At 37.4% G+C, this 15641-nt stretch overlaps 1 protein-coding gene across 1 annotated transcript in view; it reads right to left on the reverse strand.

The window, feature by feature from the left end:
* Nucleotides 1-1163: 1163 nt before the first annotated feature.
* The window catches only part of LOC140157693 (N-acetylated-alpha-linked acidic dipeptidase 2-like), a 30826-nt gene continuing 16348 nt past the window's right edge, over nt 1164-15641 (reverse strand). Inside the window, exons 2-14 of the mRNA XM_072180933.1 lie at nt 13870-14032; nt 12945-13082; nt 12097-12228; nt 11034-11223; nt 10555-10645; nt 7307-7392; nt 6399-6518; nt 5651-5733; nt 5179-5242; nt 4576-4732; nt 3781-3862; nt 2877-3076; nt 1164-1368 (exon numbers count right to left, since the gene is read on the reverse strand). Of these exons, the coding sequence (XP_072037034.1) occupies nt 1164-1368; nt 2877-3076; nt 3781-3862; nt 4576-4732; nt 5179-5242; nt 5651-5733; nt 6399-6518; nt 7307-7392; nt 10555-10645; nt 11034-11223; nt 12097-12228; nt 12945-13082; nt 13870-14032 (1711 nt within the window). The remainder of the gene's footprint in view (nt 1369-2876; nt 3077-3780; nt 3863-4575; nt 4733-5178; nt 5243-5650; nt 5734-6398; nt 6519-7306; nt 7393-10554; nt 10646-11033; nt 11224-12096; nt 12229-12944; nt 13083-13869; nt 14033-15641) is intronic.

Below are 15641 nucleotides of genomic sequence, written 5' to 3' on the forward strand. Positions count from 1 at the left end.
ATCGTATAGTCCAAGATAAATGTAGTAGTTTATGGTAACCCAGTGCTTTGTAAGACGACGTTAGATTTTGAGATCGTTATTCCAACAAAATAGTTTATGTAACCCAGCGCCTGGACGACATTAGATTTTGAGATCGTATAGTCCAAGTTAGTAGTTAATGGTAAGCCAGCGCTTTGTAAGACGACGTTAGATTTTGAGATCGTTTTTCCAACAAAATAGTTTATGTAACCCAGCGCCTGGACGACGTTAGATTTTCAGATCGTGTATTCCAAGTTAGTAGTTTATGGTAACCCAGTGCTTGGTAAGTCGACGTTAGATTTTAAGATCGTATAGTCCAAGTTAATAGTTAATGGTAAGCCAGCGCCTGGTAAGACATCGTTAGATTTGAGATCGTATATTCCAAAGTCAGTAGTTTATGGTAACCCAGTGCTTGGTAAGACGACGTTAGATTTTGAGATCGCTTACTCCAAGTGCTAAGTCCAGGTTAGATTTTGAGATCGTATAATCCAAATTTGTAGTTGATGGTAACCCAGCGCATGGTAAGACGAAGTAGATTTTGAAACCGTATAGTCCAAATTAGTAGTTAATGGTAAGCCAGCGCCTGATAAGACGCCCGGTAAGGCGACGTTAGATTTTGACATCGTATAGTCCAAGTCAGTAGTTTATGGTAACCCAGTGCCTGGTAAGACGACGATAGATTTTGAGATCGTATAGTCCAAGTTAATAGTTAATGATAAGCCATCGCCCGGTAAGACGACGTAATGTTTCAGATCGCTAGTCCAAGTCGCGGTGATAACGACGAATAATGATTGAAACTAGTTAATGGTAAGATGTCTTTTTAGGTTCAATAGTTCAATTTCTGAGAGAGAATAGTAAAACCAGTGGGTGTTAAATAATTTAAATAATACCATTAATGTTTGTACTTAATGGTTTGCATTTCAAGGTCATATCATTAATGTGTGTACTTAATGGTTTGCCAGCCACTGGTAAAACGACGTATATGATACGAACAATGTATTAAATTGCAACGCAGAAAAATTAGTAAATTAAAGAAAATAAACATTATTCTTTAGTCCCACTAAAAATATAAATAAAGTACTTTATAAATGAATACAAAAGTAATGTACAAAACATTTTATAACAAAAATAAAGAATTGGTAAAATTATAACCATGAAGTCACATCTTTTAACGTGTCTGTCGCTGATTGGATCACATAGGTCAAAACCGACACATGTTTAGCAACATTCCTCCAAGCTTCATCGGATGTCGGCTTATTAAGGGCGCTAACCATAACATCCACAAGACCGGGAAATGTGCGAGGATAGTTTCTGTTGTGTGGCGACGATTGAGGCGAGAGTACCACATGTCTGTGACATAAAACACAAAATAATTATTAGGCGGTCATGTTTGGAATCATTATAATGTTATTAACTGAAGTGCTTCATTTGCGCTCCTGGCCAGGACAGGAGTCAGGATAGTGCACAAGAAATTACGCCCACCCTCACCATTTCCTAAATAAAATGCTACTTTTGTCATGATCAATGTGAATTTTGGTCTTAAAACGATTAACGAAGTTTTTCACTTGACTATTTATGTTGAAATGCGAGTGAAGCTTATATATACATACCTATGTAATGGTTGTCCGGGTAGGTGTTCTGTAGGCATCATAAAGGCACGTTCTAACATCATCATTTGGTCATTTACAGCACGAACACTCAACGGTCTGAAAAAAGGAACATTAATGTTAGCACATCAACTCATTCACCCACCCCTTCACTCACGCACATGCTCCACATATCTTCACACACCCCCCTCCCCACACACAAAGTCCCACAACCCCACACGCACTCCACACTCCTTAGCCGGTGACCTAAAAAACACCAGGGAAAACGAAGACAGAAAGTCAATGTCAAACCGTGCACCCGATCGGTTCACAATGTTCACACAGGCCGTATAACGTACCTATACTCTCTTTGGGTAGGTAAGAGAGCGTGGACGTCATGGCTGGATGTGAGTACACGGTTTCAGAGATTTTGAATATTGGGGGGGCACTGGGTTTATCAGAGTGTAAAGGATTGCTAGGCCTTACCCGCGCGCAAAGAGCTACAAAGGCACACTCAGGTCCGAGACATTAAGAAGATATTGCCTTTTATTTGTTTTCAGTAGTAATTTTTGAGTAAGCCCAAACTAGTAGAAAATAACCCGACTTACTTGTCCATATTTACATCCGCTAATCTTTCTGTGAAATTATTAGATATCCGGGTAAAATTTAAAATAGCAGATCGAAGCTCACCTGAAAGATACACAGTTAAGAAGAATGGCGTATTACTTAGGAACATTATGTATTAAGAATCTCACTTAACATGCTTAAAGGGACTTATAAACATGGTTGATAAGGAAATACCCTTTCCCCAATTTTCTTATTAGATATATTGACAAAATGTGAAGAAAACTGAAAGGTTTGAAATGGCGTCTTGCACAGGAATTCCTTGACCTTAGCATGCTTTAAGGGGTCGTTTTTTGAAAGGTGCCCTGTAAATATGTGCCAAAAATCGCCCCTCCTTTTGACCTACCAAATACTGCTCAATCACCCCCCCCTTTTTTTTTTTTTGTTGCCCTCCATCTTCACTCTCGGAGACAGAGGGAGGAGAGCCAAATGAGGAGGGAGGGGGAGGGGAAGAGAGAGAGGCGAGAGAGAGAGAGATGGAGATAGAGTAGGGAGTGCAGTGGGAGAGTGAGAAGAGAGAGATGGAGAGAGACGAGAGAGGGGGAGAGATTAGAGAGAGGAGGGAGAGAAATATAGAGTTTCTTACCAAGTGGTATCCCTGCTTCTACTATATCCTGTGACCAGGGATGAAACTCTAGTGAAACCCACATCATAACAATATCTTTCGTATACCGTGTTAAATCAAACGGTAATAGTTGCTTATCTCCTAGGGAAAACAGCATCTCAGCTACGACTCGCGCAATGGCTTGGTGGTATCTGAAGTCGGGGTCAATGTACTCTTCTACTAGACGAAACGTCTCATATGCTGTGTGGTAAAGGGAGTATAACTTGTCTTCACCCTCGGTATCCTGAAAATAGAGAAAATCATTTTGTTATTAGGCGAATAGGACAATATACAGCATGAACGTATCTTACTGTGAGCGTCTTTAGAAGTAGAAGTAAAAATGAATCCTTATACACGCACATCATTGAGGATTTGCCCACAGTGCCGAATCCCAGATGAGATTACTATATAAACTACCCCATATTGGATTGCCCGATGAGGGCGATCTCGTAGACAATTTTGCAGTGTGCTGAGGCTTGTGGATCAACGTCTAGGCGTTGCGCCTGAGCGTAGCGCACTATAAATCACTGTGCTTTTTTTTCTAGCCACTGTCGCTGTCTGCGCTTTGCAGATTACATAAGAAACGGTTTAATATAGTAACCTTGTAGCGTTCATCACTATCACACATATCAGACAATTGATCTTTTCGGTAAATCCCATAAGCCTTTGCGAGTACACCTGAGATGTCGTCATTTGACGTCACGCCGATGCGCACATCGTTTATCGAACATCGTTACTGCGCATTGCAAGTAGGCGTGATGTCAAATGACGACATGTCAGGTGTACTCGCAAAGGCTCATGGATTTACCGAAATGGGCAATTATGATGAATGTCACGTATTTTGTGGGTCTGAGAGGACCCATACTCAGGAATTAAGTATCTGGACAAACTCTGACTCTGGGGCGACAGTTCAGGAGGAAATAAGTTTTAATAATGCACGATTCTTACGTAATACACATTTATGCACGGGACGCCAACGCCTTGAAGAAATCCGTAAAAGTCACTTCCACTTTGCCTCAGCGGTGGTATCCTGAAGAAAAAAGAAAACAGGCGGCACTTTTGAATTTTGAATGTCTAGAGAATGTATTCTTAAACACTTGAGAATGTTCCTGCAATCTTATTGGTTCTTACCCGTGTGATATGGCACGATATCACACGGGTCAGCGCGTGTGCATCGACGCGATACGCGTACTCGCTTTTTGAACCAATGAAAGGCGCACTGCAACAACGGGACTGATCGATTTTAAGCCCTAAGTAATTCCTTGTAAAATGTAGAATTTAATTTGAATAAAATTTGTAATACTTATGATATTTTTATTAATTTGAATTGAAGTGTTTAAGAATGAGAATAAAGGTATTTATTTAGCCACTGTCGTGCATCTATCGTCTCATATAACACGGGCGTCATGTTTTATTTTTAGCGTAAAACAACTCGGCTCCGCCTCGTTGTTTTACTTAAAAAAATGATGTCGCCCGTGTTATATGAGACGATAGATGCACTAAAGCGGCTAAAAACAATACCTTTATTCTCTAAATGGTACACTGATTTGAGTAGCTTTTTAGGGTAACTTTTGAATCGACAACTTTTGTCATTTGAGCTATCCAAACAAATGAGGTATCCGAATTTGCAGAACTAACTTTGGATTGTCTTTAGTATTTCAGTTTTAAAATTTGAGACATAGATTTTGAGTATAAAGTGGGTAATTGTTTAAGATATGTTTATATAATTTGTATATAATTTACCATGGTTCTGGATATATACTATCCCGCCTTCTTTCTTTCATTGTGTCGTAAATAGTTCGACGATGCCCTTCAGGTTGAGGGTCTGGTACTTTTTGAGTTGCTTCATAGATTACTGGTATCAAATGAGGTGATGCGCCCGCTGACAAGACGTGATTGCCTAGAATGAGAAGAGGAGTTTCAAATGATGTTGGTTAATTCAAGGTCAACGTAAAGGTTCAACGGCAACTTTAAGATTAGTAAATGAACTCATTAACATGTTATCTCTACATAACAAGGTATACCGTAAAGATTCGCCTAATGGCACTATTGGCTGCATTGACCTAACTGGAATTTTAGGCACAACCTAAAAGTGCCTCCGTTAAAATCCCACCAGCAAAATAAGGGCATGTACATTTAATTCTTGTTTGCATTTTAGGAGGAAGGAGCTCTCTATTTGTACATGAAATGTATCCAAGGCAAGCCGTTTTCCGCGGCCATTTGGCGAACCTTTACGTTAATTTTACCAAAGTTTCTGCAGACAATTTAAAGCTACTTCTGATATTTATCCATCTTAATATAATGTGTGTCTTTAGTTTACTTGTTTGTTTGATTTTTGACTCTTACCAGCTACTGCTATGTCGAGATTGAGGTAGGCTACGGCGCGCTGAGATAGTATATGGTAATATTCCTGCATGGGGAAAAAAGTATTTAGGTAATGTATGAAATTATACATAATGAAAAAGCTTTCAAATTGGGGAATCAGTAATTTTCATGGCTTTCAGGAAGAAAAAAAAGTTTTCGCCCTTATCTGATGCCAATCAATACAATGGATCATTTGCTATACATCCTCCCAATAAGACCACATTCTTTCACATCAATACTGTTAACTCGTGACAAGTAGGGTCGGATCCACATAGGAGAGAATCCGGTGCACTCTTTAAATTCAACTAACTATGTAGAAACATCATACCAAATCAGCCCAATTTCAGCCAATTTGGGCCTCTACGCCCCCATTGACAAGTGTCTGGCTTAGTCTCTACCATATAGTACCAGTCAACCCTTAATCTAAACAATATGACAATAACCATTGTCTTACCTCCGTCCATTCCACGGATCCAATAAGACCAAACTCCTCTGCACCCCAACTGCAGAATACCAGTGTACGTCTTGGACGCCACCCTAAATTGAAGGAGAATTAAACTACTCCTGTAACATTATTATTTTACGGCGTTTTAAGTGCCTTTTGTTTGTTAGCTACTGAATACCTCTTTTCAAAGCCCTGCTAATCATTGGACAAGAATGGGGCAAGAATCAGTTTACATTGAGTAGCTTGTTTTACTTACACTTCAAAATTCCTATTGCTGCCGACCCCACAACTAGAGGTACACTGGCTGCACACCTACTGTATTTTGTGGCTTCTCTATAGAGTACCAGTGCAGACCAGTGTTTGTACTGTACGTGTGGTTCCGATGTGTGTACTCTAGAGTACCCACACGGGTAGTCTAGAGTACCAATGAAGTAGCTAGACAGCAGTGTACCTCTAGCTCTGCGGGTGTCAGTAATAGGAATCTGGTAGTGTATACGTCATAACTTTCTACATTTCTTATAACACTTATTTTTGTCAATTAGTAGAGCACATGTAGACTTGATAATAATATCTGATAATATGTCCGGAAAAAGTCCGATCTGCATTCATTTTATGCATTACTTGTGTCTATACCATTTCACGACTTCATTAAGGTCGTTATAAACACCCAACGGTCACATATCTTGTTTGTAATCTTCATTACTTATTTTTAGATTATTTACCATTATTTACAAAGGACGAGCTTTCGCCAACTTACCGCCCATCTTCAGTTTTCCAAATACTCGTGTAATCTCAATAAGTGATGCGGTACCACTCGTTGGATCAACAGCACCTAGTCCCCAAGCGTCTCTATGGTTACCCACAAGGACATAACGGTCTGAAATGTCAAAAAAAGTTGAGATTTTTATGCCATTAGAAATCTGGGACCACACCATGATTGTGTGCATAAGCTTTCTTTACTTGTACATTAGATTCGGTCGTTGACACGTCTTATTTGTATTTTTGGGTTGTTAAAAACCCAAAATTACAAGCATATGGGGCGCTGTAAATACTTGTAAATATAATTGAAGACCGAATTAAAAAGACTAGTTTGCGTATGACGTCCTGTCAACCAGACCAAAAATGCTGTACTGCGCAGGTCAGCACCCAATAACGTCACGCCTTTACTCTGACGATAGACGAAAACTAGTCTTTTAATTCGGTCTTCAATTATATGCGCAACCCACAAATTCAATGTCCGAATCAACTGAAATTTTGGAAATACGCGTTTTCGTGGATATATATTGAACCATACCATATGATCCTAAAAAGAGGATGCTAAAATCACGAAATATCCCTAACCATATAGAAGAGTAGAAGGAACTCCCTATTTTAATATACTTAAGGTGGTACTACACCCCTTGATAAATTTGCAACTATTTTTTTCATTTTTCTCAAAACATTATCACACACTGGTAATAAAAGTTATGTATATTATAGAGGCAGGGAATCCAGTTACTACACTGGAATTTCAGTGACTCAACGAAGGAAAAAGATGCACAAGTCTTCCCCTTATAATTTCCAAAAAAAAAAAAAAAAAGTCTGGCTTAGTGTCCCTAAACAAGGACCACCAGATTGCCTTGTATTGTATGTTTATTTTGACATGAGAACGGCTTACTGTAATACCTGGCTCTACGTCTCCTCTGATGAAGCCAATCACATTATACGTCCAACGCAGTTCTTTTTTTGAATAAACTACAACACGACCTTTACTGTAAAAAAGGGGGAAGGAGGGAAAACTTTAAAATGAATGAACAGAAAATTGCAGTATTTGGGCCTTCCATGTATTATGAAAGTGTGATTTTGTTGATTGGTTTGACTGGTGTCGTATGTGTTGCCAACCAAGCCACACTCTAGGGTGTGTGGTTTTGTGCCATTCTGGATAATGCCCCAATTGCTAGTCATTTTTGGAGGTGATTCAGAAACGGGTAAAATGACTTTACTACTAGCATTGCTTGAGATTGTTTACATTATCAAATACTCTCTTTTGGACGCAGGTGTGATTATCATCAATTGCTAAATGCGAACTTATAGGTATACCCCGGGGGCATACTTTTGGTTTATTTAAGTAAAATCTGGGTACCTTCCTTTGCTATAGGAGCTAAAATGCTAATATTCCATTATATAGTTTTTTAGCCTCAATATATTTGAGAACTAAAAATTATAATACCGAATGCACGCAATTTATTTTTTGACCTGTAGGCTACGTTGTCAGCCATGCATAAGCCTTTATTCTAGACATTGAGAAAATCACAAAGTACAAATAGTTCAAACTTATACGAGCAAACAGCACTATACGCAACACTACAACGAAACTACTTGTGTGCAGAGACACATTACGAATATTAAGTTCATTGTCAAACAAAAATAGAATAATCAAGATCCAAAATATCTCATATTCTATCCCCAAGGAGATTAAACTTGGTATGGCATTGAAATCATACCTGTGTTTATATGATTCTCTGAAGCCAGGTCCGATTCCATAAGATATGTTAAGTTTCCCTGTCCAGTTACGTGGCATTTCCGTTCGTTGGCGCAAATTTCTTAATGAAACAAACAAACAAGTAAACAAAATAACAAACAAGTAACACATTTTTCGTACTCGTTTTATCGTATATGACGCAATGAACACAAGACATGCTTGTATTCGTTTGAGTTTCGATTCAAATGGCTTTACTATACAATATCAACTCTAATGTGTCTGAAATAAATCGTCAAATGGCTTGAGCAAATTAGGGCCACTCTTTACAAACCAACAAGTAAACAAACTAACAAACAAAGAAAATATTTTTGTAAGTATTCGTATATGACACAGAATTGATTCTTTTAAGCAAATGACTAATTACAGTACAATATTAACTCTAACGTATCTGCAATAACTCACCAAATGTTTTGAGCTAATTGTAGCTAACAAACAAAACATTTCGGTAAGTAGTTATATATGACACATTGAACACAAGATATGTTTGTATCCTTTTGAGTTTCCATTCTCTTAAGCAAATGACTTTACTGTACAATATTAACTCTAATGAGTCTGATATAAACCGCCAAATGGCTTGAGCTAATTATAACTAACAAACAGAGAAAACATTTTTGTATTCGTATTGTATTGTAAAGTATTCGTATATGACACAATGAACACAAGCTATACTTGTATTTTGAGTTTCGGTTCTCTTATACAAATGGCCTTACTGTATAATATTAACTCTTAATGTGTCTGAAATAAACCGACAAATAACTTGAGCTAATTATAGGGTCACCATTTTCGAACAAACAAGTAAAAATCTAACTCGTGTATGACACAATAGGACCACTCTTTACAAACCAACAAGTAAACAAACTAACAAACAGAGAAAACATTTTTGTAAGTATTCGTATATGACACAATTAACACAAAATATTCTTGTATTTTGAGTTTCGGTTCTCTTAAGCAAATGGCTTTACTCCGGGGCTTTACTGTACAATATTTCTGAAATAAAGGGTAATGCATGATCCTTTACACGAAAATAATGTTCCGAGGCAGTAAAACGTAAATAATGGGTGAGGCGCAGCCGAACCCATTATTTAAACGTTTTACTGCCGAGGACACATTATTGCGTGTAAAGGATAATGCTGCACCCTTTATTTCTATTCTATTACCACAAAATAGTGTGATTTAAAGAGAAAATATCAAATTTTTGCCCAAATATTTCAAGTTGTTTACCTCAAGGTGGAACGCATACGCGTAGCCAAAGCGATGCACATTCCAATAACACAACCTAACATTCCATTCTCCCTTATAAGCAGGTATGCACATACAATAACAAACCCCTGACATTCCATGCTCCCCTACATAAGCAGGTGTGATGTGCGCTCTGCTGTGCGCTGTGATGATAGAAGAACATAAAGTTCGTTGCCCTTGACACTTTATCGCTAATTAATGGTCTGTCACGTGACGCGTTTCAACAAATCACAGTGCGCGATTTTGAATAATGGGTCGTGGGGGTAATAGAATTAACTCTAATGTGTCTGAAATAAACCGCCAAATGGCTTGAGCCAATTATAGGGCCACAGGTACAATTTTGGTTTAACCTGCGTACCCTGTGTTTTCAATTATTTGGTTTTGCCCTGCGCACCCTATTTTTGAGGGTTATGGTTGGGGTTAGGATTAGGGCTAGGGTTGATGTGATCATTTGTTAACTTTTCTAACAAAACATTATATAATTTTCAATTCTAGACCTGGAAAACACCAACAGCTGTCATACTAATATGCACATATATTTTTTGACTATTTTTAACATAGGTTTTCCTTTCTTTATCGACTTTTCCATCTTTTCATTTCTTTTTGTGGCAATTCTTATTCTGTAAATTGCATATTTGTTTGCAAATTGAGGGCGCTATTTATATATATTTTAAGTTTAATTAGGCTCAATAATATATAAGTTATTCCTTTCATTTCATGAATTTTTTTTTGAAAATTTCCTTGCTACTTGTTACTCATTTTCTGATGTTTTAATGTCATTATACAAGTGTCTACCCCCCCCCCTTGTAAAGATGCAAACAAGATTTAAGATAAATAGCGCCATCAGTGTTCAACTTTGCTTACAAATGAATACATTTCTACATGCCATCAAACAACCGTCGGTTATACTTGTTTCGGTATAAGCAAATGACTTTACTGTACAATGTTAACTCTAATGTGTCTGAAATAAACCGCCAAATAACATGAGCTAATTATAGGGCCACACTTTACGCTCATTATTATAGACATTAATAATGATTGTAATTTCAGTAAAATGTCACATGTTTGTACAATTTTTTTCATCCGAACAATAATGTTGGGTATATGTTTTGTTGTAAATTTCTTATCAAATCATACAGGGAAATCTACTTACCCTAATATAAAAGAAGCATCACTATACGATAGTGGATGAACCAGTATACGGGGTAGTCTAGTTTGGTTTTCGTCCAGGCGAAATGCATGCTCTGTAATACAAATCGTTTTTATATTTAAAAGATTGAACAGTAAATTCGTAAGATTGTTCTTCAGGATTTTTACATTGAATGTTTCTCTAACATCAAACAAAATGTGAAAAAAATATCTATGACCTGTATCTAAAGCCGCATCACAGTTTATACGTACGTCAATTATTCTGTTCGTCTGTGTTCGATATAGGATTTAATAATCTCATACTATGCTGGTTTAGGATCCTGAGTGTATTATAAAAACTCCCAATTTTACTGCAGTTAAAGAATTTTGAGGCTTAGTCTTTCACAGGGTATATGGGTATTACAGTCGTGCAAATAGTAGCAATTCAGAATAATTGAGGACGTCACTGAAAGCAAATCACGCATTGTGGCTTTATGTATATACCTGTTGCTGGATAGTGTGGTGTTAGTGGATCACCGGCGTCTGGGTGAATACTCCCTCTCTGCGCTGCTGTAGGCGGAAGCCATGGACCCCCTGGGTAGGCTTTATCTGGAGCTCTGCCTTTAATGTGGTGTTCCGCAGGGTCCATATAGAGGACCAGTGCTGCAGCGCCATACTGCTCTGCATTTAACACCTTTCATAAAAAAAGTTTTATTAAATCAATATTTTTCCAGGAATAGTAAAAGGTCATTAAGCCGGCCGACTTGTAGCTTTGATTTATTTACTTACAAAATACTAAAACAATGTAGTTATTTATACAATGTAGGTACACACCAGTGATGCTCGTGAAAGCATAATATTTGAAATTTATAGGAGGACTTCAGATTTAAGAACAAGTTTTCTTGGCATATTTCTCGTATTTCTTTCTCTAGATCTAGTGGCGGCGGAAGTGTTCAAATTTAGGAGGGAAACGAGCATGTTTTGTTACGATATTTCTTGGATATTTGCGCGCGAATTATTGCTTCATTTCTTCTTCTATTAGGATTTTTAGGGGGACATCCCCCCCCCCCCCCCACCACCACCACCACCACCGCTTCCGCCGCCTATGCCCAGATTCTTCTTTACTCCATCGAGAGAGTACCCGCGAGTGTGTTGGCAGTTAGCTAGACAATCCACGTAGTTTATCGCCCTAAAACTCCGATCGTTGGTATTATGAACTAACAAAATGTGGGTAATTTTTTTATTTTATTATAATATTATAATATCTGATAATGCCGTTAATCTATCACAAGATATACCGTAAAACCTCGTCTACAAGCATATAGTGTGCTTTTGATGAAAGCTAAATTAATACAGGCGCCCTCCATCCACAACATTATAACATTATGGAGCTTGAGCAATCAAATTACCGATATAATCGTATACAAACAAGTATTATTGAAAGATCAATCTATTGTATTGGCATATTTACGGCTGCTTCGTATTAAATAAGCTTTTATCAAAAACATTATACTTGTAGACGATCATATTGATAGCTTAATGGTTTCCTAAAGGCTACATTCCGTACCTTCCTGCTTCTGCTGATTGCGCCATGTCTTGCTATGAATATTTTGCCCGTCAAGTTAATCGGAGGAGACATAAACGTGGTTAAATATTGGAGGTCACTTAATGAGCCATAGTTAACGTAAACCATGTCACCCTGAAATAGGAAAACAACGAATGAAGAATAGCTTAAGTTCTCCACAGTAAATATAGACAGTGTCAACAGGTTCCCCGTACGGATAAGTATTAAATTGTTAAGCTTTCGTAAACTTTTTTTTCCAGCTTTCTTCAGAGCAAAGCTACCGTATTAGGGTTCTCATGTCTCCCTTGTATTCAGACATGGCTTCGTTATACAAGTAGATTGCCCATGGATAATCACTTAAAATGAATCTACTGAAAAAAAATTGGTGGCTCTGAAAAGAGTCATATATAGTAGGTGTCCTTTTCCTACTGGCGATTATATTGGATATGTGACATGAGCCATTCACACGGACTGGGGAAAGGTTGCTGGATTTCTACACGTCTGCTGTGATGTTACCAAGCAATATGGGTCGATTTACGTCAGTTACTATCATATCCTTTGAAAATATTTTTTTGAATCATCAACATTACGGTTTCTGAGATGATGATTATGTTTAGGTATGTGATAAAAGCAATGAATTACGAATTTCGAATTATCACTTTCTCTGGTCATATCGATTCGTGACTAACCCATTCGTTTTGCTTCCGCGTCACATATATAGTCAAACATATTTTTAAAGGGGATTTTTATTCCAATTCAATCATTACACTAAGGTTTCAAAAGGTTATATGTTAAAATTTAGTTAAAGTAACTTTACCAGGTCTTTTAGGTGACCTATAACTAATCTTTACCTGGACATCGCCAGCAGCAGAGTACGCATTGTATGGTGGAAGGATACCTTTCTGTTCCAGTTCTCTTTCTCCGAAAGTATCTTCACCGATTGCCGATGTAAAGTGTACAGTCCCACTTTGTGGATTTACAATTTGAACCTATAGCGAAGGACAAAACAAGGAACAAAACAAGAAATTAAATATTAACAATTCAGACAACACAAACTCACATGCCCGCCTTGTGGTTTTACGTAATCCTTCTTTAAAAGGAGTGCCAATGGCGTAGAACACTTTTGTCTAAAGATTTTTTTTCAAAGTGGTAAGGACATTTATTTAACTCGTTTCGCGTGGATTTTATCATATTCTCGGATCATATTGTTAGTAAATCGGAAAAAACACAGATTATTACTTCTAGTTAGTTCTATATTGTCAAACAAATTTTGTTTAAGATGTATAAGATTATTGCGTCCATCTTAAAGAATTAAATAAATGTTTGTTTCTTCGCTTGACATCAAAACGTACGGGGCGTTATAAGTGCCATCCAGATACTAGATACCTAAACTACGCAAAAAAGGTTTCTTTATGGTTAGGAAATTTACGCACTATTAAAATCTAGCAACTAATTTTGTACGTTTGCTAAATAATGCAATTTTTATTTTTCGACCCCGTGTTACTTAAACATTCATATCTTTTCTCAAGAATGTCGTAGGGTAGTGATTGAGGTGTCAAAATGCGCAGGACAATCGATACATGTCATGATGGGACAATTCCCCGCATGCGATTATTTAGCAAACGGACAAAATTAGTCGCTAGATTTTAATAGTGGTTAAATTTCTTAACCATAAAGAAACTTTTTTTGCGTAGTGTATCTACACGAGACTTATATCGTCCACTATATAATATAAGTTTTCTTTCTTAATGTTCCATATTGTATTACACCACTTGCCTTATTTTCTTTGCCTTTTTCCGTCGATGGATATGAGAGTAAGACCTTGTAAGCTTTAATGTTGACTGTATCCAGACCTTGAAGTACCCACGTATCACGAAGGGACTTAGCGCCTTCTAGATCGGCCGGTGTCCCTGCCACATGGGGTTCATTAGTAAGTCGTCTGTATCATCAAAATAGACAAATACAGAAATTAAGTAAGTTATCTAAAATGAAGTTCATTGGACTATTCCATTTGAAATTTGCCCTACCCATGTGGACGATTTAAAACAAAGTGGACCACAGGGGAGTATGCCATTTCAAATGGAATTGGCTAGGGTTAATTATTTTGCTATACTACCTCTGTACTGTATATAGTTAACACAATATATCTCACAACTTTTTAATGCACAGCTAAGGGCTACCTGTTAATAAACGGCCAGTGTAAATTTCTTGGAAAATCTGCTGCCGGCTAAATAACCGTAAAATTGAATAAAGGTTATTTAGCTGACAGCAGATTTTCAAAGAAATTTGCGAAAATGGTCGTCGATTAACAGTGAATCCATAGAATTGAGGATTTTAGCCCATTTCAGAAGTCGCTACTATAAGGCCTACCCCATACCCCTTCTTCATTTAAGATAAACTACCGTAAAAACTCGATAGTTAGCATAATGTGCTTACTATCGATCGCTTTTAAAAACATGAAATTGTATCAAAGTCCGGCGCTTTACCACCGGAGCTAATAGGGTTGAGACACATATTTGCAGGTTTACTTGTTTGTATATAACTATGTGTATCGATGATTTGCTCAAAACCATTTGCACTTCTGTGGATGGGGCTCTTCATGTTTGCATGTTTTAAAAGCGCTCGGTAGTAAGCACATATGCTAACTATCGAGTTTTTACGGTATTGTAACTTTAATTGCTTCAGCATCAGAACCTTGTAGGCGATGTAGACGCTTAGAAAGCAAAACAGGTTCTAAAATGATTCTAATGTCCTCCATGCAGTGAGAATCCTCACGTTTGAAGTCTTGAACCGTCAAAACGGCTCCTAAAAATCAAGAACCTTTTTGAGAACTTTTACAGGTTCTTCAGCCTCTTTAGAGAACCAAAAAGGTTCCTCAGAGTGACCAAAGATCCCTTCAATGGTTCCTTTTAAGAACCATGAAAGGTTCTCGTGAGAGTACAAATAAAGAATCTTTTGGAACTTTTTTCAAATAGTCGGCGTATAGTCGCTTTGAAATGGGCAACATTTGACGTGATTATGTAAAAATTAGTCATTTGTCGCTGTAATCGATTTTGATAAACTGAATTAATGAGTTCAATTTCTGTCAGCATTTTGTTTTCACCAACATGGAAATGTTCATTGAATTTCTTCAGAAGTGTGACACTTCATTCAAAATGTAGTGTCTAGTATTGTAATTATATTACCTGCAAATTGCAAGACTAAATAGACAAAATGAGACCTGATTTTGTCCGACATACGACTGATTTAGCGCGAGTAACAAAAGTTTGAGTAAACATTGGGACATGTATAGCAATTATCGCCTTGGGTTGTCGCTATATGCTAGTCCATCTATTAGAGATATATAGATAGATATATAGCACAAGCGAAGTAAGGAAAACCGACGATATGTTTGTTTTCGTGAAAGCATTGATCATCCCAGATAGAAACGAAGTATCTACTACTTTGTATACTCAATGTTCTCTGTGCTGACGATAGGTTTCAACATAAAAAAAAAAATCCAAGTTTTGAGATATTTTCTCAAAATATCAAAAGCTATCTCAAGAACA

Source organism: Amphiura filiformis, chromosome 7 (assembly GCF_039555335.1).
Source record: "Amphiura filiformis chromosome 7, Afil_fr2py, whole genome shotgun sequence".
In the NCBI taxonomy this organism is placed as follows: domain Eukaryota; kingdom Metazoa; phylum Echinodermata; class Ophiuroidea; order Amphilepidida; family Amphiuridae; genus Amphiura; species Amphiura filiformis.